The 25,177-nt window shown below is 42.6% G+C and overlaps 1 protein-coding gene across 2 annotated transcripts in view; it reads left to right on the forward strand.

Annotated features, from left to right (window-relative positions):
- Window positions 1-15,056: 15,056 nt before the first annotated feature.
- Window positions 15,057-25,177, forward strand: part of LOC147625168 (heterogeneous nuclear ribonucleoprotein 1-like) — a 34,721-nt gene continuing 24,600 nt past the window's right edge. Inside the window, exons 1-2 of one of the 2 annotated variants that reach the window (XR_015268932.1) lie at window positions 15,057-15,595; window positions 15,697-16,894. Coding sequence is in view for 1 of the 2 variants with exons in the window: in XM_086818416.1 (XP_086674542.1) it covers window positions 15,335-15,595; window positions 15,697-16,894 (1,459 nt within the window). In the remaining variant the exon portion in view is untranslated. The remainder of the gene's footprint in view (window positions 15,596-15,696; window positions 16,895-25,177) is intronic. The other variant, XM_086818416.1, reaches the window with a different exon arrangement.

The following is a 25,177-nucleotide window of genomic DNA, read 5'->3' on the forward strand; positions in this document are numbered from 1 at the left end:
TATTACTCATAATTCTCAATAAATTTGAAAGAATAAAGTTTAGTATTATTCATGTGATTAGAATAACCACTAATTGGATCATTATCCAATTATGGATTGATTCTTAATTTTACCATAAATTTAATAGCATAAAAGTATTAAAAAGCCATTATTTTGGCCTCCAATTAGACAAGCATAGAAATTACTTCTAGATTAGAGAAATGCTTCATGAGAAGCTTCATTCGAATTGAGAATAGGTCATAGGAATGACCATTCTTTGGGGGAGAGAGAGAAATGCTTAAAAACCATTATAAATTAAGCATAAATGGAAATTTATGTATTTCTTCATTACAATACATTAAATAACTTCAATAGTATTCAAAAGCCATTCAAATTAATGCTTCTCAAGCTTGAGAGGGGTTGAGAGGAGAAACATTTGGAGATTTAAGAAAAAGAAGACAATAATCCACACTTTACCTCCTAAATTACTTGATTCTTTGATCACAGTAGAGGCCCCCAACCAATCAATTGGTTTGGTATGTTGTTGGAGTCTCCAAGGAAGATTGAAGAGAGAGAGAAGCTCCAATCTCTTCAATTTGTAGAGGGTTTTTAGAGGATAATAGAAAATAAGCTTAACTTAGAGTAATATCGGCATAGTTTAGTTTACAGATGAGAATACAAAGGAATGAGGGTCTATTTATAGGTGAGGGAGGCCACTAACTGAGTCCAACTGAGTTCTAGAATTTTCCAAATTCAGTTTGGCTGAATTTGGACAAGTTTTGGACTAGTTTGGCTCCCTTTTTGATTTGGTTAGATTTAGGAGAGAGGAGAGATAAAAATATCCATCCACACATGTGAAATAGGCACCTCCTTGAAGGGCCCCCTTTTCCTTACCCATGTGTCAAAAATAAATAATTACTCCAAAATATCTTATTTTTTTATTAATACTTTATAATTTTTAACTAATAAACCTAGTACTTAGTCAACTCTTCATCTTATGTGGGCATTTACTCATTTTTGGTTGGGTATTTTCTTTTATTCTTTGGATTTATCTTGTTCCAACACTTGGATTAATCTTTTTGGTCCATAGGAACCTTAATCCAAAATTTTCAGAAAATCTTGACCCTTAGGATAAGGTCTTCTAAATCATTTTTAATTAATTCCAATTGCACCTTGGAAAATCTATTTTGATTTTCTGTTTCAGGGAAACATTTTTTGATATCTGTAGAATTTATTTATCCAAAAATATCCCAATATTGATTTACCACTCTCTAGGAATTTTTATCTCACTAGGCAAAACAAGGAAAAATAATATTTTCTTATATTCACAAACATAGAATGATTACAAGGGATTGAAGTAGAGGCTTAATCAATATTCAACCTGAGGAGGAATCTTACATCCTCTCCCACTTGAAAAATGCGAGATGTCCTCATCTCGCAAAGTGGGGGTAATCCTTCGCCAACTCTTCTTCTTTCTCCCAGGTGGTGTCTTCTAGAGGGAAGAACTTTCACTTTACTAAGAATTCTCTGAGGACTCTGCTCCTGAGAATCTTCTCCCGAACGTCAAGGATTTCCTCAGGTTGGAGTACCATCTGGCCTTGAGTCGGAGAGATCAATTGTTCATCATCCAGCACGTGACTTGGGCTAGGTACATACTTTTTAAGCAAACTAACATGGAATACATCATGTACCTTGAGATGGGGAGGCAGAAGAAGTTTGTAGGCTAGATCACCCACTTTCTTAATGATAGCATACGGCCCACAGTATCTAGGAGAGAGCTTCTTGTACTTCCCTAAGGATAAGGAACTTCTTTTTGGTCATACTCGAATGAAGACTATATCTGATTCTTCGAACTCTCTCTCAAATCTCTTTTTATCTGCATACTGCTTTTGCCTGTCTTGGGCTGCCTTTATATCTTTACGAATTGATTGCATCTGCTGGTCCATGACGTCAACCATTTGTTTAGACATTTCGACTCTGATCAATGGATCAGACCAAGTCAATTGTGTAAGGCAATCTTGTCCATACAAAGCTTTGAAAGGACTCGTCCCAATGCTCCGATGATAAGAAGCATTGTAAGTGAATTCGACCAAATGCAGATGACTTAACCACTTCTTGGGTTCCCTACCACCGCAACATGACCGAAGGATATCTTCTATTACCTGATTCACCCTTTCCGTCTGGCCATCAGTTTCGGGGTGATAGGCTGTGCTGAGATCCAAGAAAGTTCCTACTGCTTCAAAGAACGCAGTCCAGAGTTTTGATGTGAATTTGGGATCTCTATCACTTACTATCCTCCTGGGTAAACCATGCAATCTAAAGATCTCCTTAAGGAAAACTCTGGCAACATCCACTGCAAAGTATGTTTCTTTCACTGGAATCAGATGGGCAACTTTGGTTAGCCTGTCAACTACCACAAAAATGGAGTTGTAACCTAATTGCATTGAAGGTAATCCAGTGACAAAGTCCATACTGTTGCATTCCCACTTCATTTGTGGAATGTCTAGAGACTACAGTTTCCTTAGCATCTTGACTCTCTCTACCTTGACTCTTTGGCACATCAAGCATTTTCGCACATGATCAAGTACATCCTTTTTGAGTCCTAGCCAGAAGAAGCTTTTCTTCACAGACATATAGGTTTTTATAAACCCTGGATGTCCAGCTATCAGGCTATCATGGGCTTCTCTCAAAATTCTTCCCTTTATTCCCTCATCATTGGGGATACATAGCTGATTATTATAATACATGCATCCTTCATCCAATTTGTATCCAAGAACTCGACTCATTTCCTGAGGAGTCTTGCTTTCCTGCAACAACAGAAGGATAGCAATAGGGGCAAAGAATTTGTCCTGCATGATTTTCTCCTTTGCTTCATTGATCAATGGACTTGACACCACTGTAATTGCAAGCAAGGAGGCTTTTTTGCTGAGCGCATCTACTGCTGCAACCACATTTTCTTTCCCTGGCAGATACTTTATCTCAAAATCAAATTCTTGCAAGGTCTGCATCCATCTCCTTTGACGCATGTTGAGATCCCTTTGGGTGAAGATCCACTTCAAACTTTGGTGATTTGTCATCAAGGTGAACCTTTGTCCCAAAAGATAACGTCTCCACAACTTCAGAGCATTCACTACTGAGAGTAACTCCAAGTCATGGTGGATGGCATAATTACTCTCATGTGTTCTGAGTTTTCTGGATTCATAGGCCATTGCATGACCTTCTTGCATTAGAGCACCGCCTAAGGCAAATCCACTGGCAATTTAAGAATAGGGTTGGTTACTAAGGCTGTCTTTAGCTTGTCAAAGGCACTCTGACACATTACAATCCACTAAAAAAGTGTACTCTTCTTGAGAAGGTTAGTTAAGGGGGATGCTATCAAAGCATACCTAGGTATAAAGATCCTATACCATCTGGTTAACCCTAGGAATCCTCTGACTTCCTTTACTAACTTGGATTCTGGCCATTCTATGACTGCTTGGATCTTTGCGGGGTCATGAGAAATCCCATCCTTTGACACTATGAATCCCAAGTATTCAACCTGGTCAACAGAGAAGGAACACTTGCTCTTCTTTGCAAAGAGTTGGTGTTTCCTTAGGATTTCCAAGACTTTGCACACATTATCTTCATGGTCTGCAGCATTCTTTGAGTATACTAAGATATCGTCAAAGAAGATAAGAAAAAAATCATCCAAGTATTCTCTGAGAATATCCTGTATAAGACGATTGAATGTTGCCGGGGCATTAGTCAATCCAAATGGCATGACTGTGAACTCATAATGCCCATAGCGAGTATTGTGTTGAAATTTGAGCATAATGATGAGCTATGGTGGATCATACACTAGAATCAACATCATTAACAAAGTGATTAGTAAATGATTAAGACGTAATTAGTGAATAATTAGCAAATAGATTAATGTAGGCATGGATACTCAAAAACCAGCAAATTCTCATTAGGGCTATGCCTCAATTTATAGAGTTTACATCAAGCATCAAATCCCATTGATTTCTCTATGATTCACTCCCAGAATATCTCCACCTTTTGTCTGATTCTCTCCACCTCTTCTCTTTTCCCTGATTATCTCCCAGAATATCTCCACACTCCTAAATTCCCTCATGCTACCCATTATTCTCTCCCAGTAGATTCTTCTAACCTTTTCACAGGTTCTTTCACAATTACATCTCCTCTTTTATAGCCTCTATGCAAGAGCTTGTTCCCACACACACCCTATTCACTTGTATTTTCAACACCTCCCCTCAAGTGAATACTCCTAGTACACCTAGACCCTATACCAAGTTTGCCTCCCCTTACTTGGTAGTCCGCGACCAGTGTCTACTCCTCCCCTCAAGTTATCTCAGCACACCTGGACCCTGTATCAAGTTTCTTTCTTACTTAACAGTCCGCGACCAGTGCCTCAAGTCCCTAAACTCCATAGTCCTTGACACTCTCTCTCTCAATGTGTCCAAGGATACTATGCCCGCGACCTTGACTAAAGTGCTCACACATACATCTACCACGTGGCCTACATCATCGGTGGCTCAGAGGTGGTTTTACTTTATTGGGGCAGGTTACATTGGGTTGTGGGGTCTCTCTCTCTTTCTCTCTCAGAGATTTTCACATGGCTCCTCACTCTTTGGAGCCTCACATCTTCTCTTTTCTTCAGTCTTCTTGTCGTGGGCAGCATCTCTCCACGCGTCTGTCTCTTCTTTCAGTCTTCTTGGGGCAGCTTCTCTTCTTGTGGCAGCTTCTCTTCTCGTGTCCATGTCTTCCTTTAGATCTTCTTGGTGTGGATCCTCTTCTTAGGAAGAGATATTCTTCTTCTTTCATGGCTGGGGCCATGAGCTCGTCCGTCAGGTCATTTTGCTCCATGTGAGCAACATGTTTCAATGTTTTGCTGACAGTTCCTTTGGGCTTTTTATGTTTATTTTGTATCATTATGCAATGCAAACCCAAATTTATGCGGGAGGTCTTACCTCTTGCCTTATTCTGGACAAGGGCAATGTCTGTTCCCATTTTTACACTGATGTAATGTGCCCAATACATAATGCGTATAGCATTCATTCTTATGCACATTCCAAAATGCAACTCTGGCTGTGAATAATCTTGAATTTGAGTGAGATTTACAGGCATTAACCAAGGGTTAAATGCAAAATGATGATTTTCATAATTTTATCAGCACAATTTTACCAGAAATTACATTAAATCAAGGGTAACCAATTTATACGGGATGGTTGGAGTATCAAACCAACTCCGATTTGCAATATGAAGTTATAAGGATCTGTATCAAATACCTAATGGTTAATTTGAACCCTCAATTGCACCAAAGTATAGTGATTAGCATTGATTAATCACTGATTAGCAAATTAATTCTCTGTTTTGTGTGCAGAAAACAGAGTATGCGGGGAGCCCAGATCTGGTGCCTTCCACTTCAAATGAGCTCAAATGATTCAAAGGCATCAATAGCAATGAGTCTAGTAGAGGATTAAGCCAAGAAACACAAGATTTGACCAAATAATGAAAGCTTAATCTCTATTTTACCAAAGTCACCTGCAGATTTGATGAAGAGCTTGGATCTCACTGTAGACTTGATGAAACTCAATTCTGTCTTCACCAACTTGTAGAGCATGCTTGATTACCCCTTGGGCTAGGAGGAATTAGAAGGATTTGACTTGCACAAGGAGAAATCTTCAAACTGCTTCAAAAAAACAGCGCCCTTCATTCTGCGAAAATCTGCAGTTCTGCACTGAATTGGCCCACAAGAATTGAGTTGAGTGTAGCCCTATGAGTCTACTATAAGTACCTAAAAGGGCTTAGCCTAATGTTATGTGTGCAAGGAGAATGGAGTCCTCCACTAACTGGGGGTGAAGGGGAGAAGTGAAAACTCACTAAAAATTTGATTTTTTGCTAATTTTCTACTAATCCTAATTAATTAACTAATGGGCTCATAAATCTGATTGATTCTAGGCATGGCTCTGATACCATGTTGAAATTTGAGCATAATGATGAGCTATGGTGGATCATACACTAGAATCAACATCATTAACAAAGTGATTAGTAAATGATTAAGACGTAATTAGTGAATAATTATCAAATAGATACCATGTTGAAATTTGAGCATAATGATGAGCTATGGTGGATCATACACTAGAATCAACATCATTAACAAAGTGATTAGTAAATGATTAAGACGTACTTAGTGAATAATTATCAAATAGATTAATGTAGGCATGGATACTCAAAAACTAGCAAATTCTCATTAGGGCTATGCCTCAATTTATAGAGTTTACATCAAGCATCAAATCCCATTGATTTCTCTATGATTCACTCCCAGAATATCTCCACCTTTTGCCTGATTCTCTCCACCTCTTCTCTTTTGCCTGATTCTCTCCACCTCTTCTCTTTTCCCTGATTATCTCCCAGAATATCTCCACACTCCTAAATTCCCTCATGCTACCCATTATTCTCTCCCAGTAGATTCTTCTAACCTTTTCACAGGTTCTTTCACAATTACATCTCCTCTTTTATAGCCTTGACTAATTGTAGCACTGGGGATCCGAAAATTCCAATTCTTTGAACTTTATTCCCGAGAAGGTCAAGGAAAGAGATGGTTCCTTTGTGACAATGAATGTCAGCCTGATTCTTTTGGAGCCAATCCATTCCAAGGATTCCATCATATATTCCCAGGGTAGGACTCTGAACTGGCACTCTGTTACGTTCCCATCTAGGCTAAACTGAATAAGGTCAGTCTCAAGGTGAGTGAAAAGAATCTTCCCACTGGCTAATTCCACTTACATAGGTTTCCCTGATTTTTTATTTAGGACTAATTTACGCAGACATCCTGGGGAAATAAAAGAATGAGTATTGCCTGAATCAATCAAAAGCTTGAATTTCTTACCCTGGTACTCTGCTAGAGTCTGGAGGACTGAGAATTGACGGTTATTCCCCTGGTACTCTATTGCTGCATTGATTTGTCCTTTCTCTTCCTCTACTTCCTCAGCTATGGTGACTGCTCTGGCTACTGCAGTCTGAGGTGGAACTCTCTCTTTGGTTATTCCAATTCTAAGAGGGAGTTTAGAGACTACTTTGTATGGAGGCTGCACGCTGAGCTGGCACTCTTCTTGGGTTACCCTGATTCTGGCGCGCGGGGGATCCTGATTGGACTGAAATGAAAGAGTCGGTCTCTGAACTCTGGGACCCTAGCTTCCTTGGCCCACCAAAGGAGATGGGCAATCCTTAAGCTGGTGCCCAAATCCCTGACATCCGCCGAAGCATTTGTTCTCGCTTCGAAGTTCTTCCCTTTGCATTCTGGAGAGAGCCGGAGTTCTTGAGAATGTTCGGGGGAAAGGTCTTCCTTCATATCTGAAGCTTCTCGTCTCCACATTCCAGTTAGGACCTTGGTGTCTCTTTGGAGGCGGAAAGTTGGAAGACTTCCCGGAGTCTGAAATCTCTTGAAGGATGAGGGAGATGGCTTTGAGGGAGATGGCTTTGGCGGGACTTTTACGATGAAGGCTTTGGCAAAGTCCTTTGCCATTCTGATAGCCTCAGCCCCATGGACACTGGCTTGGCATTTTTGACCAATGTGTCCAAGGGTTCGTTCATTCCCCAAATGAATCTGGCCATGAGTTGCTCTTCATCTAGAGGTGGTGAATATTTAAGTAGAAGAGCGAAGGCCTGGTGATATTCCTCATGGTTTTGCTCCCCTGCTTCAGCTCTAAGAATTCGTTCATTTTGGTTTCCAAAAATCTAGGGGGACAAAATCTCTTCCTTAAATATGTTTTAAGGTCGTTCCAGGACTGCGTATTTCTGTCCAAACGGTTGGTGTCACAATGGTTCCTCCATGCCACCCTAGCTGTTTCCACTATCTTCAGCCTGGCAGCAAGAGCCATTTTGCTTCGCTCATCCTTCCACCCATTTCTCCATAGCCTCACCCAGGTTCTCCCCTTCCCCTTTGAAGGGTCCTGGCTGAGTTCTATGAAGAGCCTTGCGAACATCAGGGTCAAGCTCATCATCTTCAGAGAGAGGGTCTAGCTGACGGCCACGGTTTCCTCGTCTCATGATTCTGCCAAAAATGATATATTATTAAATTTTTATTTCTAATATCATCCACGAGATCCTAAGACTTAAGAGATTCGGAAAACAATTTCTTAAACAAGACAAATGATCTTATTGGAGATCTATGACATATGTCTAATAACAGATTTTTCTTTATCAGTTCGTCCATAAACAATCACTTATAGGGCAAGGAATCTTTCTCCAAAAAATATTTCTTTATTTATATAAAGGCTTCAATATGTACATAGAGCTATGTACATAGAGAGCAGCTCGGCTCCAGAAATCAAAATCTCCTCAGGAGACGCATAAGACAGCGGTACTGTGCCATAGCCATGCCCTGATACAAACGTTCACTTACTGCCAAGGGAGCTATTATCTTCTCCTTAGGAATAAAGCGACTAAGGAGTCTATAGATTTGGCATGAGAGTCTGAAATTCTGAGGCGTTGAATGATATAGAATGACACAATGTACCACTTTCAACTTTATCAGAATCATGGCCAATGAGAGGTTTTGCCTCAGCATTGCACGTCGGTCGCAAGAGGCGTGGACATACTGCCCTGCAAACCACTTATGCTGTCGTCTCTCTGCTGGGTCAGGGAAGTATGAATCCTCGAAATGGCGTGCAAGTCTGACTCGGCTTGTTCGAGTTGCAGCACAAGAGATGAGATGCTTCGAAGGCAAACGCAGTCATGTCTTGCGTAGGTGAGGCCAAGAATACTAGATAAGTATGGAACTTCCATCTATAAAAACAATTTCTTTGATTAAAAATTCTTCATTAAAGAAGCTTACGGAATGAAAATAGATTATGAAAAATGCCTTTTCTGAGCTTTGTTATTAGTTTTTGATAAGAATTCGTTTATCCTTATTAGCTTTCAACAAAGCTCTGATACCATCTGTGAGGTCCGCTGCCCGCTCGGGGGCTCCTGCCGGCAGCGACCTCTCGTCGCGTGCAAGGTCCACACACTCGGGGCCTCCCCTGCGGATGTCCGGGAGACGAGAGGCTAGCCTAGGCGGCCCCTCCGAGACCGTCGGGCCCAGAAGACTCCCCTTGCCCCTGGAAGGCACGGGCAATTCCGCCAATTGGGAAAAATCTTCTAACGAGGAAATTACTCTAACGAGTCAAGTCTTAACTAGATAAACTAATCTGACCAAACCTGAAGTCACATGGTCAGATCAAGAAGAGACTTGCACTTGGTCCATGGAATCACCGTTTTTTTTCTCATTTACGAGGCACAGCCGATGATCCCCTCCCACAGAACAAGATCTTCTCATCAAGATTTAAAACTAAATAACATAACTAATCGTATCTAGTTGTTTCTCAGGAATCCTCCGATCTAGCCTATCCGGCCCATGGGTTAGCCAAGATTTAAAACTAAATAACATAACTAATCGTATCTAGTTGTTTCTCAGGAATCCTCCGATCTAGCCTATCCGGCCCATGGGTTAGCCAACCACCAACCACTGAATTGGTGGGATTCCTTTATAAAGATTTGTTTGGTTTTTTGCCCAGGTACTGAGGAAAAGAGTTTCCAGGCCCCCTAGCCAGCGATTCATGCAAAAATCAAGGTAGGCATACCACATACACACCTAATATGAACTTGCCATGTATAACATATTTGACTGGCTTTAAAAAATAATCCTTCAGTAGAAATCATAATATTTTTTATCATTATTATCCAAAATTTCGAGTCCATTGTATTACAAAAATGTATCCTCTGAACTCTCCATTTGTTGAAGACCAGCAGAGCAGCTGGCCAACCAACGAGATCCAGTATCAAAATTTGGTTCCCAAAAATATTTTCTTTTTGTCCAACCGAAATCCTCCTCGACGTATGCATGGGTGTCCTAGCAACCGCGGGCCCGTGCATCACCTGGTCAGAACCCTCTAGGATCCTCCTTAGGTGTCCTTGCACTTCACTCAGGGACCGCTTTGTCGATCCTCACCCATCGTACCGGAAGCGCACCATATTAACCGTATCAAGGCTGGTCAAGACCTCGGCAGGCTTTGCCACAAGCAACGTCCCTTGACGACTCCCCGCCAGCTGTTCCAATGAACCTCCACTTAGAAAAACATAAGCCAAATGCTTCCTCCAGCATTCTGGCGTAAAACTGTCCTTTGAATGAAAAAAACTAAGGTTCCAATGCAAGTAAAATTCCAGTTTGAGATCGGTTTCGACAACACTTTTTCCATAAATTCCCAGTTTCATAATGAGGATCCTTGATCTCTCATGAGGGTAATCTACCCATCATTTTGTCCATTTGTCCAACTAGATTCTTGGTGAGTTTGGTCAAGGAAAAACTAGATTAGTTTCGGTAGTCTATTCTTTGGATTTAGTAACTGGAATTGGTCACGAAGTTTTTGTCTTATTCAGATCGAGAGAATGACAATTAGGTTTACTGTCCGTCCCTCACGTAGTCTAACCAAATTCATTCGGTATAGTTCTACAAGGATTCCCTTCAACTAAACATCTAGATTTTGGGTAAATATCAATTTAGTGATTTTACCAATTAAAATATCCAAAGATATTCTTTATGCCACATAATCTCTCAGCCTTAATTCATTAGGTAGAATTATGGTGAAAATTCATCTTTTGACACTAAAATTTAATTCAAATCCATCTTTTCTTAAATATCATAAAAATTCTTCTTTTAACTAAAATATCAATATCCATTTTTTTGAATAAACTTGAAATCCTTGTTTTTCTCATTTCAATGAGTGCAATCCAATTATCTCATGGGAATTCCTCTTTTACCATAAATTAAATCTACTTAAAATTCTTCTTAAAAATTACATAAAAATATCTATTAATTCCATTAAGCTAAAAATTTTGCTTTTCTCATTTAAACATTTGAATTCCAATATGGTGGAAATTCCTCTTTCATCATTTAAACTTATCTATACAAAAAGATAAATTTAACTAAATTTTCTCTTAAAATTTAAATATAGATCTCCATTACTTCCTTCACACTAGGAATTACACTTTTCTCATTTAAATATTTAAATTCCAATATATGGGAATTCCTCTTTCATCATTTAAAATTTATCTATGCAAAAAGATAAATTTAACTAAATTTTCTCTTAAAATTTAAATAAAAAACTTCATTAATTCCTTTACATTAGGAATTACACTTTCCTCATTTAAATATTTGGATTCCAATATAGTGGGAATTCCTCTTTCATCATTTAAAATTTATTTATGCAAAAAGATAAATTTAACTAAAATCCTTCTTTAATTTTTAAATAAAATATGAATTATTTTAGCATCACAATTTTTCTCTTACTTCATTGGAGTACATGGATTTCCATCATGGGGATTACTCTTTTAACATAAAAATGGATTACTAGAAATTCCTCTTTTTTGTAATTAACTATTTATGCATAAACATAAAAATCAATTTTCCATGATTATAATGAGAATCATTCAATTAATCTAGGATGATTAATCCTAGAATATGGTAGGAAGTCCTCTTTTCATAATATAAGTGAAAATGATTCATGTGTTTATTTTTCAGAAATTTTGTCATAGCTCCACTGCTATTACTGATAATTCTCATTAAATTTGAAAGAATAAAGTTTAGTATTATTCATGTGATTAGAATAACCACTAATTGGATCATTATCCAATTATGGATTGATTCTTAATTTTACCATAAATTTAATAGCATAAAAGTATTAAAAAGCTATTATTTTGACCTCCAATTGGACAAGCATAGAAATTACTTTTAGATTAGAGAAATGCTTCATGAGAAGCTTCATTCCAATTGAGAATAGGTCATAGGAATGACCATTCTTTGGGGAGAGAGAGAGAAATGCTTAAAAACCATTATAAATTAAGCATAAATAAAAATTTATGTATTTCTTCATTATAATACATTAAATAACTTCAATAGTAAACAAAAGCCATTCAAATTAATGCTTCTCAAGCTTGAGAGGGGTTGAGAAGAGAAACATTTGGAGATTTAAGAAAAAGAAGACAATAATCCACACTTTACCTCCTAAATTACTTGATTCTTTGATCACAGTAGAGGCCCCCAACCAATCAATTGGTTTGGTATGTTGTTGGAGTCTCCAAGGAAGATTGAAGAGAGAGACAGAAGCTCCAATCTCTTCAATTTATAGAGGGTTTTTAGAGGATAATAGAAAATAAGCTTAACTTAGAGTAATACCGGCATAGTTTAGTTTATAGATGAGAATACAAAGGAATAAGGGTCTATTTATAGGTGAGGGAGGCCACTAACTGAGTCCAACTGAGTTCTAGAATTTTCCAGTTTTAGTTTGGCTGAATTTGGATAAGTTTTGGACTAGTTTGACTCCCTTTTTTATTTGGTTAGATTTAGGAGAGAGGAGAGAAGCTCCAATCTCTTCAATTTGTAGAGGGTAGAGGATAATAGAAAATAAGCTTAACTTAGAGTAATACCGGCATAGTTTAGTTTATAGATGAGAATACAAAGGAAGGAGGGTCTATTTATAGGTGAGGGAGGCCACTAACTGAGTCCAACTGAGTTCTAGAATTTCCCAGTTTCAGTTTGGCTGAATTTGGACAAGTTTTAGACCAGTTTGACTCCCTTTTTTATTTGGTTAGATTTAGGAGAGAGGAGAGATAAAAATATCCTATTATTTTTTAGTTTAAAACTCATCCACACATGTGAAATAGGCGCCTCCTTGAAGGGCCCCCTTTTCCTTACCCATGTGTCAAAAATGAATGATTACTCTAAAATATCTCATTTTTTTATTAATACTGCATAATTTTTAACTAATAAACCTAGTACTTAGTCAACTCTTCATCTTATGTGGGCATTTACTCATTTTTGGGTATTTTCTTTTATTCTTTGGATTTATGTTGTCCCAACACTTGGATTAATCTTTTTGGTCCATAGGAACCTTAATCCAAAATTTTCAGAAAATCTTAACCCTTAGGATAAGGTCTTCTAAATCATTTTTAATTAATTTCAATTGCACCTTGGAAAATCTATTTTGATTTTTTGTTTCAGGGAAACATTCTTTTGATATTTGTAGAATTTATTTATCCAAAAATATCCCAATATTGATTTACCACTCTCTAGAAATTTTTATCTCACTAGGCAAAACAAGGAAAAATAATATTTTCTTGTATTCAGAAACATAGAATGATTACAAGGGATTGAAGTAGAGGCTTAATCAATATTCAGACTGAGGAGGAATCTTACAGATCTCAATGGCTGAAAGATGTTAGGTTCAATGAGAATGTCGGCCCACGTAGTCCCTCTATTGTTGTCATGTGTGTCTGACGCAGTCAATTGCTCTTTAATAAGCAAGCACACTTGTTTTTTTTTAAAGATTTTCTCATAGCTCGTTACAGCCTCAGGAAGCCTGGCGTACTCTTCGTTGGGTTAAATGAGTGTCCGTTTGCCCTCTATAGCTTAGGTGCTACATGCACGTGAATGACCTCTTTGAGATATTTTTCGGAAAAGGTGCATGCTAATAACATCACAAATGAAAGAGAAGGTCCTAAAACCTATTTTCCATCACTGTCTCAAGATGGAAAAAAAATTCTAGGAATTTTTTCTCTGTTTCACAACCCCATTTGAAGGTGTTCTAAAAGGAATTTGGAAAAACTCTGTATGAGAGAGTTGTAGTATTTTTGGAGTACTACAACTTTGTCTCTCTTAGTCGTTCATGATTTTATCGTTTAGACCCTCAAAAAGTAGCCCGAATATGATTCGCAATCGTTTTCGCCGCATTGTTTTGGGCGGCTTTTAGTACTTTGACTTTTTTGTCTCAATTTTCGAGTTGAATTTTGAGGCTGCTAGTCGGAAGTCAAAATGAACGATTCTGCCTTCGAACGGTCAAGACCAAGTTCGATGAGCACTAGAGCTCAGAGAGAGAGAGAGAGAGAGAGAGAGAGAGAGAGAGAGAGAGAGAGAGAGAGAGAGAGAGAGAGAGAGAGAGAGAGAGAGAGAGCATTTCTAACCTTGTGAGAACGCAGGGCGGTGGCAATCCCACAATACTTGAAAAAAAAAAACCTATTAAGCACATGAGAGAGAGAGAGAGAGAGAGAGGAACAATCATGCACAGGAGCTAAAGGTTGAGGAGCGAGAGAGAGAGATCGTTCACCAGGTCGAGGTGTTTTGAATCCGACAGATGTTTGGAGGCAAGGCAGCGGCAAGTCGACGTGGGGGCCCTGTGCATGGGCAATGGCAGAGGGTGGTGGGAGGGTGTAACTACCTGGATGGCAGAGGGTGGTGCAGAGGGCGGTGATCGACGACTACAACATTCCAGGGTGGCAGTTTGCAGCACTGGCACAAGAATGCAAATGCAAATGATCCCTCCATGCAGTCGATGGCGATGGAGGAGCTAAAAAACATGCCACGTGGAGGGGAGGTGTTCGCCCCGTTATATATAGTAAGAAGTCTTTAGTTGAGAGTAGCGAGGGAATGTCACACAAGATGCATGCTAATTCCATTAAATAAGTAAAACTTGTAACACTAATAATTATGAAGTGTCATCACAATTCTTGTTATTGTATTTTTTAGTAGGCTCATAACGTGCTTATGGATAAGGAATGCAAGAAAAGGAGGAAAGGGTTAGTGTGAGTGGGCTTGTTTGAACACTTTTAAGGAAGAAGGATGTAGGCTGCCAACCCACATTGGGTGAATTGAAGAGCCCACTCATGACTTTTCGGGCACGGTGCTACGATGCTCGTTAGATGCTAGAAATGGGGGGAAGACTTGACACACAAGTTGCAGACATGTTTATTCATGTGAAACCCCCCATAGGAAGAAATTTATCGAGCTTTAAGCCTACTTCAGGTTACCTTGTTTCCATTGCCCGATGCTACAATGCTTGTTGGATGCTAGAAATGGGGGGAGACTCGGCACACGAGTTGCGCGTGTTTATTCATGTGAAACCCCCCATAGGAAGAAATTTATTGAGCTTTAAGCCTACTTGAGGTTACCTTGTTTCCATTGTTACATACCGGCTTCCCACTAGTTAACTATTAATTTGTCTATTTCTCACAACTCACCATCACACTCTTATAGCCTTCCCAACATTATTGTCTCAAGGATTTTTCTCTCGTATTCTATCGTCTCCTCCATGCTCCCTCTTCACTCATGCTGCCAAGCGTTCATTTTAGCTCCACCGCTTCATCTTTCTTCATACATTGATCGCCATTCTAGCAGCTGGCTTCCATCCATTTGCCTCAACTCAGTCTGAAGGTCAAGGTTTCTTCATTGCCCTCTCCATTGGCAAAAGCTCAATGTGATCCCCGCCCCAGTCTGCCCATCGGGAGGCCCAATTCTCTGGATCAGAAGGCGATCTGCTACATGCGCCCAGATCTGGAGCTTTCTAGAGCAATTTGTGTAATGGACTCTGATGTGGGCAAGCTCTTCATTGGTGGAATTTCTTGGGAGACCACAGAGGAGAAGCTTAAGAGCTACTTCAGAGCTTATGGCGAAGTGGTGGAGGCGGTGATCATGAAAGATAGGGCCACTGGAAGAGCTAGAGGCTTTGGATTTGTGGTCTTTGCAGACCCAGTAGTTGCAGATAGGGTTGTACAAGATAAACACACCATTGATGGAAGACAGGTAAGCTCCTTTTCTTCCTTTATTTTGTGTGTGTACTCTTTTGATTGCTCTGCAGTTGGGTTATATTAAAACTAGAGCAGCTGCTGCTGGATCCTTTCTAGGTGGAAGCTAAAAAGGCAGTACCCCGAGATGAACAGCAAAATGCCACCAGAAGCAACAATGGTGGCCTTGTGCCAATGCATCAGGCCAGGACTAAGAAGATTTTTGTGGGTGGTTTAGCAGCTACTGTTACTGAGCATGATTTCAGAAAGTATTTTGATCAGTTTGGTGCCATAACGGATGTGGTAGTGATGTACGACCACGGTACACAAAGGCCACGTGGCTTCGGCTTCATCACTTATGACTCTGAAGATGCAGTGGACAGGGTCCTCCAGAAATCATTTCATGAATTGAAGGGGAAAATGGTGGAAGTGAAACGTGCAATCCCCAAGGAAATGTCACCTAGCCCTATTCGGAACAATGGGGGCGGATTGGGTGCAGGACTTAGGGGAGGAGGACCTTATGGAGGTGGATATGGGCAGTTTAATTCAAGCCCAGTAGGACCTTTTGGAAGTCGGATGGATAGCAGATATAGTCCTTCTCCTGGGATTAGTTACTCGCCGTATGGAGCAGTAGGTTATGGTAGTAATCGGAGCTTCAGTGCAATGAATGCGGTTTATGATGGTAGTCCTTATGGAGGAGGGAGCGTAAACTTTGGCAGAAGTGGTGGCCATGGAGGTGCTCTCAATGCCAGTGGTATTTTTGGAGGAAGTGGAAGTGGTTATGGGAGCAGTCCTGCAGGTAATGTGTATGATAGTAGCACACTTGGAAGAAATCTATGGAGCAGTGGAGCAGTTGGCTATGGAAGCAATAGCTTGGCTGGTGGTTATGGGTACAGTGGGGGATCTAGCATGAGTAGCTACGGTGGAGTTGGAAATTGGGGTTCAGCTCAAAGTCCAAGCAGCAGTGCTGGGTATGGTAACAGTGGTGCCAGGTATGGTAACAGTGATGGTGCATATGGATCCAGCAATGTGAACTATGGTCGATGTGGTAGTGGTTATGGGAGCTCATTAGGTGGCTATGGTTCAGTAGGCAGTTCAAATTCTGTAAGTGGTGCTCATGAAGGTGGTTACAGAGATCTGTATAGTAATTTGGGAGATCGAGAGACCACACAGAAATCATCACCTGGGGCTGACCCTTTCAACTCAGCCAATATGGGAGGATTAGGATTTGGAGTATATGGTTTAGATGAAAGTAGCGGCGAAGTTGCAGCTGGAGGATATATTGGTGGATATGCCACAGGAAGGCAATCTCATCGAGGTGACTGTTTGCATTTTCATGTAATCTTTGTTATAAGACTCCTACTGATATTGGAAAAACATGTGGTATATAAACTCAAATGTACCTTGGAATGCATCCTTAAGATTAAGGAACGTTAGGGCCTAGACTTCTTGTGCAGGAGAGCGTTATGTCCTGTGTATGTAAAGCTGCCAAATGTCATCCCCGATAATCCTTTTTTTCTTTTGTTTGGTCAATCTAGCAACCTGCAATCATAGACAAGGTTGTAGAATCCAGTAGACATCATCCTGCATGCAGTCAGGGCATTCCAGCAGTTCTACTGTACTTAGCAATCACTTGTGTACGAGGGGATAAGCCAAGACATGGCAAGATCTGTTTGCCCTCTATTGTCCCTTCCAAGTAAAATAATCTACGTGGATCGATGATTAGGTCATAGCATGCATCAACGTGCATCATGTGACATGGATACTAAAACTCTAGAACTTCTGTTACTTCTGACCGCAACGCTTCTATGTACAAGCTTGCCAAAGTAGGCTGACACCAAAATTGCAGAGAATGCTAAGAAATTGCCCAACTGTTAGCCCTTGTCTTTCGAGGACCTCTGTCTGCAGGAGAAAGCTGGCTGATTGAAGGTTGGATCGATCAAATGCTTTCCTGCTGCTGCTTCTGGCCACTCACGATAATTGGGATGATAAGAAAGAGCTATCTGAGATGGGGAATGGAGACAGAGATGGAAGGGGAAACATAAATGAGAGGGGGCAAGGGAGATGCGAAACAAGGTGGATGGGGCTGAAGAAGAGGGAGGGGAGAAATTCCTGGATGTTTCAGAAAATAGGAGAGTGGTGAAAGGGAGAGTAGCCTGTAGGGGATTTTGCAAGGGAAATAGGTATTGTTGGGGGGACAGCTGAAAGACTGAGGGCAAGTTCTCTAGTTCGGATCAAGGTCAGCAATAGTTCCGGATGTGGAACACTTGATGCATGGCCTTTGGAAATATCTTTTGGGGGACTCAAAGAAGCACAGGAAGTTCTTGAAGAAGCATAGTCATTTGTCTCTTGAGGACAAAGCTGCCTCCCCTTGGATCCCGTCCCCATAGGTGATGAGTAGATTCAACTAGCAGCAGCTTAAGTAGATGATGTGCCGGATCACTGTCACATGCACCTTGCACTGGAGTGGTATGTGACACACTAGCTCTACATCAGTGCAACATTTATACAGTAGGAATACCTTTTTAGGAACATTTTGCTGTATGCCATGGCCACATTGTGAGCCCGAGTCCGGGACATGTCAGGCACGAGCTATGTAGGTTAGTCTCCAGAAGCCATAGAGAGTCTGCATGTGTCAGTCCTCTTACCCACTTGGAGAATTCTTCAGATAGGTTTATGTAGAGGTCAACCCTAGCATTAGGCATTGCATAAGCTGGCATTTTAGGGCATATGCACATGGGCTAGCCTATGAGCCAGCTTATAAGGCATCCCATCATGGGGGCTGCCTTGCATGTGGGTCTAAGCATCTTGCCTAGGCATGTCAGCTAGCATAGCTAGCCTAGCTAGCACATTCAACAGGACAACCGTCATCTATGCAAGCAGGGAGAGCAAAGGCAGCCAGTCAGCAGCCTCTAGGGGCCTCCAATCATCAGTCGGCCAGCATCAAGTTTTGCTCAGCAGCAGTTGGGTAGTGTTGCAGTCGGCTAGCATCAAAAGGGCAATATTGATGTTATGCGCAGCATTTAATGCTTGCAAAAAGGCATTTTCTTGTCCCATAAACAGGCTGACAGCAGATGAACCAGCCGACCAGCACCTAAAGTCCATATAAAAGCAAACACTTCATTTACAGCATAAATCATTCTTCATAAATCAGTCTACAAGTAGTCAAAAGCAGTGATGTGTGCCTAGAGCCTCCAGCCTTGCGCATACATTCACTGTACCCTTGTCTTTGCCTTTCTTTTGCCCTCGCGTTCAGTCCCAAACTTGGAACTCTCCTACGTCTCAAGGGGTAGTAGCCATATGTATCACATCAAAGAGATTGCAGGGATGGAGTACATGCACATCCGCATGTAAAGATGCTTTCAAACCATCCACAAAATACACAACTTGCTCTGGTCATCTGAAGGTCCTCTCAAGAGCACAAGTACAAGCTTTCAAAAATGGGCAACAAAGTCGGTTATCGATTCGCCATGTTTCTAGATCAAATCACATTGATATGCCACAAGGACAAGCTGCTTCATGCCTGCCTTGCGGTAATCATTCCACCAAGTGATGAAGTGATGCATGATATGGTCTTCCTACCATGAGAGGGCGGCACCTTTCAATGCCGATCACGCCTCACGCTACTATTCGGTTGTTTGGACCTATGCCACCACTTTGCTGCTAGCTCCGCCGAAGCCCTTGCCAAGTGTGACCCATTTTTGCCCTCTGCTCGGTACTTTTTGCCTCAACAGCTTCGCGTGACCGTTTTCGCCCTCCGCTCGGCGCCTTTCGTCCTCAACAACCCATACCTCAGCGTCCGATTGCTCATCGCCACTGTCTTCCCTAGCTCCGATTGCCTTCCACTCGCCCAACGCCTTCTACTGGTTGCTCCCTTGGTCTTGCCTACTTGCCTATTCACGCCTACTATTGCATCTTCTTGCTCACTTCCCTTCTCTTCGCGCTAGCTACAACATATCTTGCTCACTTCCCTTCTCTTTGTTGATCCAACAAGCCTCTACCATCCGCCTACTCTCCTGTGCCCTCCTCAACACAATGCCCTTCTCACCTCTGTGCAATCTCTCTGCTCCAGTTCTCCGCAGCTCTCTAACTTGCATTTGTAGCTACATCACAAGTTCACTCATCATGGATTTGCCTAGATCAGTCATCACCTTTGAGAAATTCTCTAGAGAAAATTTTCCGACATGGCAAACCAAAGTGAGGCTTATACTCGTGAGAGATGGTTTGTGAAACATAGTAAAAGGGACAAATGAGAGGCCCAAGGGTGCTGCCACCTCTCCAAAAGTCAAAGCATGCGTGGACCGCAATGACAAAGCACTTGCCCATATTGGCCTGGGTCTTGCAGTTAATTTGATATGTCAAACAAGTTGGAAAATCTATTTGGCAATAAAATTAATAACTCCAAAGTATTCTTAAAACAAAAATACTATAAATTAAAAATGAAGGAATATCACTCACTTCAAGAATACTTGAACCCTATTGGTTCTTTATTACACAACCTGGTGCTCTCACACCAACATTGATGAAGACGACAAGAAGACTGTCCTCGCTTCTAGTCTTGAGGACATAGACAAGTTCAAGGAAGTTAGAGTGTCTAGAGAGATGACTTATGACAGCATGATAGCAATAGGAGGTTACAGGAACAAAACACAATGTCCTCGACCTAGAGAAAAGCTTCTTCTCAACACAAAGAAGTAAATTCAAAGGCAAGGCACCTGTCGCCGAAAGTTAGGACATACTGAAGACAAGTTCTTCAAGAAACCAGCCAAGGAATAAGAGAAGAACCTGTCAGAATACGCAGCGGAGATGATGACCAGATTTGGGAACACGAGCAAAAACGCAGGCAGAAAAACAGCACAAGAGAGAGAGAGATGTAGGCGTGTAACTCTGCTCTGATATACACAAGAAGATCCCGAATATGATACAAATATGGTATGGGGGCTGGGGGCCTATTTATATGCCCCCAGATAGGCAGTCGGCCTGCTGAAAAGACCTCCACGACTGTAGCATCAGTCGGCCAGCACTGAATGAAGCCCACGACTGAATATGCCCAGTCGGCCAGCAGCACAGGGGTCCACGACTGCTGTTGGGTTAGTCGGCCAGCTACTCAGTGCTCCTGCCAACTCAGAACTGCCTCCCAAGCCACAGAAAAAATAGGAAAAAATAGGGGAAAAATGCGGGGAGTGAGGAAAAATGATAAAACACCTGATAAGGGCTGGCACACCCACAACAAAGGCCCTGGTGTATAAATCTACACAGGAGATGACTTCTAACACCCCCTCTCAGCTCCTGGCTGTGAAACCAACCACAAGGAGCTGGGGTGCCGCCCGAGCAAATCCTGAGAGAGCGACTTCGTGAAGAGGTCCACCGTACTGTCCTCCATCGAACAGAACTCTAGCAAGATGTCATCAGCAACGATCTGTTCACGAACAAAGTGCCTCTGGATGACCATGGGTTCCTCCAGTGGAAGCCCAAACCTGCAATGTAACCTCCTGTTGCTCCGTAAAACTGCTCCTGGGCCATAAGTGGATCTCCTCGTGTTCGGATCTCCTCCCCAAACCGAGTCACTCCAACCGTGGAGTCGGACTCCATCCAACAATCCCCCTCCTGTGTACAAGAGTCCATGATCCTTCGCATGCCGCAGAAACCACAGGAAACACAATCCTGCCTCCCAAAGAGACATTTGCAACCATGAGCTCAACTGCCTCATCAGGAAGCTCCCGTCCAAACTGGTGTCCTTCAACCAGATCAACGAACCATACAGCTTTTGAGTCACAGAGAACATCACACTGCTCACAAGGATCAGCACCTGTTACGGTGCACAAACAAGTCCTGGAAACCTGATGAAACCTGTCAACCACCCCCTCTGAATCCGGAACCACAAAGCCTGGAGTAACCTTCTCCTTCTGCAAGTAATCAACTGCTACCTGCCTGGCTTTCCGAAAGGTCCCCGTGGAAAGAACATCCTCATCTACTGGAGGTTCTATATCCCGAACACTACGAGACATCAGAGCATAAGTGACCTGTTCAGCTTCCTCTGACTCACGAACACAAGAACCACCAACATCAGTACTGGAAAGTTCTTGCCAACTGCTGCCATCTACTGGCAAGCTATCCACCACCTGGTCTCGGAAAGCCCGCACCTGCAGCGTATCCACACTTAAGTGGCCATTACCAGACTGCCACTCATCACAAACGTGAGGACTTGGGAGAGAGAGTGCTGAAAGCCTGTAAACTCCATTCTCCACTCTGCCTTCCCAAAAACTTGGGCTGTTGCTTTGCCACGAAGAGCAACAAAATGCTCATCAAACTCCACCCGTACGCCAGTCTTGCAAACCTGATGCACTGACAATAGATGAAAACCAAGTGCCGGAACATACAACACCTGGGAGGAGTGCTTCCCCCCTCTGCCATCGGGAACTATCTCCATCCTGCCCTCACTGTGAACTGGGATAGTGGACGTATCACCAGTAAGAATATGACCAGAAAGCCTGCAAAGATCCTGTAAACCGGAACGAGGAGGAGTCATGTGCCTGGAAGCACCACTATCGAGAATCCACTCCCGAGTATCCGCTGCGGAGAGTCCTCCAATCTCCTCCCTGCCTGAAGAAAATGAAACATCGGTGTCCATCACCTCCAGGTGCACAAAAGCCGGAGTATTCATGATTGCTGCTGAGGAATCTTCACCCTTCTCGGTCTTCCGCTTGGGACACTGCCTCCAATAGTGGCCTTTCTTGCCACAATCATTACAGGTCCTCTCTGCCTTCAGTTTCTCGCGGTCAACGTCGGACTTCTTCTCAGAAGACTTCTCCGATGAAGCCTTCCCTTTGCCCGAGTTACGGCCTTTCGACCGTTGGCCAGTAAAGGCCTCCGAACCTCCACCCTGAGGAGGGTTCGTGAATCGTTCCTCCTGGTCCAGGACCATGGGCACAAGCTCCTCCCATGTGATGGTGCTGAGCCTGCCACTGGTAATCAAAGAGGAGTAAAATGCTGAGTACGAAGAGGGCAAGTGCAACAGCAACGTTATGGCCATGTCCTCTGACGATATCTCCTTCCCAGCCTGAAGAACTTCAGGCTGAAGAGCTTGCAGCTTGTTAATATGCTCCCGCATCGTCGACGACTTTGCAGGGCTCATAACCCGCATCTGTACTTCCAAGGAAATCCTCTTCATGGGCGATACCCTGTTGTAAAGTGAGGCCAAATGCTGCCATATACCTCTGGCCAGCGTCATATGCTTTACATGATTGATTACCTGCGGTGTGCAGTTGAGGAAAATAAACGAACGGACCCTGGCGTTGACACGATCCCACATGTGTGTCTGAGCCTCCTATCACCAATTGGCCGACCATTTGGTCCATCTCCAGTTTTTGTGTCTCGTTCACTTGAGGCCAGGCCGGTGTCTCATGTGAAGAGGCCAGTATTTTGTTGACATGGACGGGAGCCAGACTGGTGCCACCCGTGTGTTAGCAGGATGGTGTCGTATGGACGGGAGCCAGATCAGTGCCACCCGTGTATGACCTGGACTGTGTTCGATCCATAGGACTGTCACGCCATGGAAGAGCCAGTATTCGTGCCGTGTTTTGCCTATGGGACTGTCACACCATAGGGAGACTCGTGCCTGGAACTGTGTCTTACCTATGGGACTGTCACTCCATAGGAAGACCAGGTTTTTATGTTTTTATGTCGTGCCAGTTTTGTGCCGACAGATATTTTGTACTTGTTCCATGAACGGGAGATATGTCCATGTTACTATTTGCACATGCACACATATTTTGCATGTTTGAAACTGTTTTCGCATGACATGTATTTGTGTGTTTGCCTGCTTGACGTGTTACTTACTGAGCAGGGACGCCTGCCAGTGAGTCGTGAAGTCTGCCCTGTATTCTGACGAGTTTTGGTGCATGTGAACAGGTGGTAAGTATGTCGCATTTGTTGTTTTAATGTTTTATATTCTAACCCTTTAATTTATAAGGTTGGGTGTTCACATTTATTTAAAAGTGGGCACCCCCTTTGGGCACCCACTTAGGGGCCAAGGTGGGGAGCCCCACTTTTAAGTGAGTGTGGGGGTGGGCATGGTCACCTACCCCCACTAGTTCCCCCACATGCATGCGTGGGTATCACCAAAGTAAAACTCCACATTAATTTATTAAAAAGGACTCCCTCCTTCAAGCGTAAAAAACATCATCGCTTCTATCTGGCGTTGATTCATCAACCGGCGACCATCTCTCCCTCTGGCGCACGTTCTTCATGAAGGCGACTACTGCAGTACCTGCTGCTGTTGGCTGCGACTGCACTACTTCAAGTGGCTGTACTTCCAGCCAGCACTGACTGCAGACGGCTTCTCCCTCAGGCGAAAGTACACCAGCAGGCTGCGCTGCCCTCTACTCTGCGCTGGTGTTACCTGCAGGCTGCAAACTACTCTCTCTTTCCTCTCCAACAGGCGGCTGCCTACCCTGCACAACAGCTGCCACCTTTTGAGGGCTACGCTTCTATTCCTACAGCCAGCCGGCTCTTTGCAGCCAGGCGCTTCCTAGTGGCTGTTTCTCTCATCCTCTCAGGCAGCTGAATCTTCATCAGGTGGTTGCGCCTACCCACAGCAGGCAACTACACATACTTCTCTTTCTGCTGTTGTATTCCTCCCTTGCAAGTGGGCACTCCTACTCTCACAGCAGGTGGCTGTGCCTTTTGCGGTGGTACTTGCCTTGGTGGTTCACCACGAGGCGACTGAGTCTTCATCAAAGGGACTTCGCATCTCCTGGGTGACTTCAGCATACCACAAGTATTGGTTTTCTATCAACCATCTACAAGTAAGTGATTTTCAGATTTGAGTAAAGTATTTTATGTTTAAATCTGATAAAGGATTCATCCCGCTCGGCCAACACCCGTTCGGTGCCGGGTTGTCCAAGCTATATTGGCGAACCTCGGTCCAAAGGTGCTGAGATCGGGAGAGCCAGGCGTTAGTACGAGAGCGCCTGTTTGTGCGTGGTCTCGGAACACCAGTGAGGCGCTCTCCGCGGAGTCCAGTGAAAGCACAGGACCGTAGCGATTGGACCACACTAGTGGTCGTTCTGCTTCGAGCTTCTACATCAAGTTTCGACCTCGAGCCTACTTGTTTGGTACTGTTTTCATATGTACATGGACATTATCTGGTTCTTGGAACCCATGGAGCATTGTATTTATTAAATACTCCCAATAAATATATCATATATTGAGGGGGGGGTTGGCCTGTTCCGGCCCCAGTGCTGGTGTCCATCTTTCCATTTCATTTCATTTAAATTTCAAGTTGTTTTAAGTTGTCCATTTCAAATTTGTGGTTTTAAAGTTGTGCTATTAAGCGTGTGGGTGTCCAACGGAGTCTTTCCCACTTGACGGGATCGGTTTCATTGGTATCAGAGCACGGTTGTTTCCCTCTTCCTAGTGGGGAAACGAACCTGTGTACTGGACATCCCGCTTTTAGCAAACTTAAAACACAATGGACAGCCAAGGCAACCCTTTGGAAGTGCCAAATTCGAGGGGTCCATCTAGTGCTTCTCGTGGGTCTGATGCCCTGCGAGGAAGACACAAGCCCCTTGAAAGGGTTATGGATAGTGAATCAAAGGGT

This window comes from Cibotium barometz, chromosome 24 (genome assembly GCF_041138505.1).
Source record: "Cibotium barometz isolate CiBa-2024 chromosome 24, ASM4113850v1, whole genome shotgun sequence".
Taxonomy (NCBI): domain Eukaryota; kingdom Viridiplantae; phylum Streptophyta; class Polypodiopsida; order Cyatheales; family Cibotiaceae; genus Cibotium; species Cibotium barometz.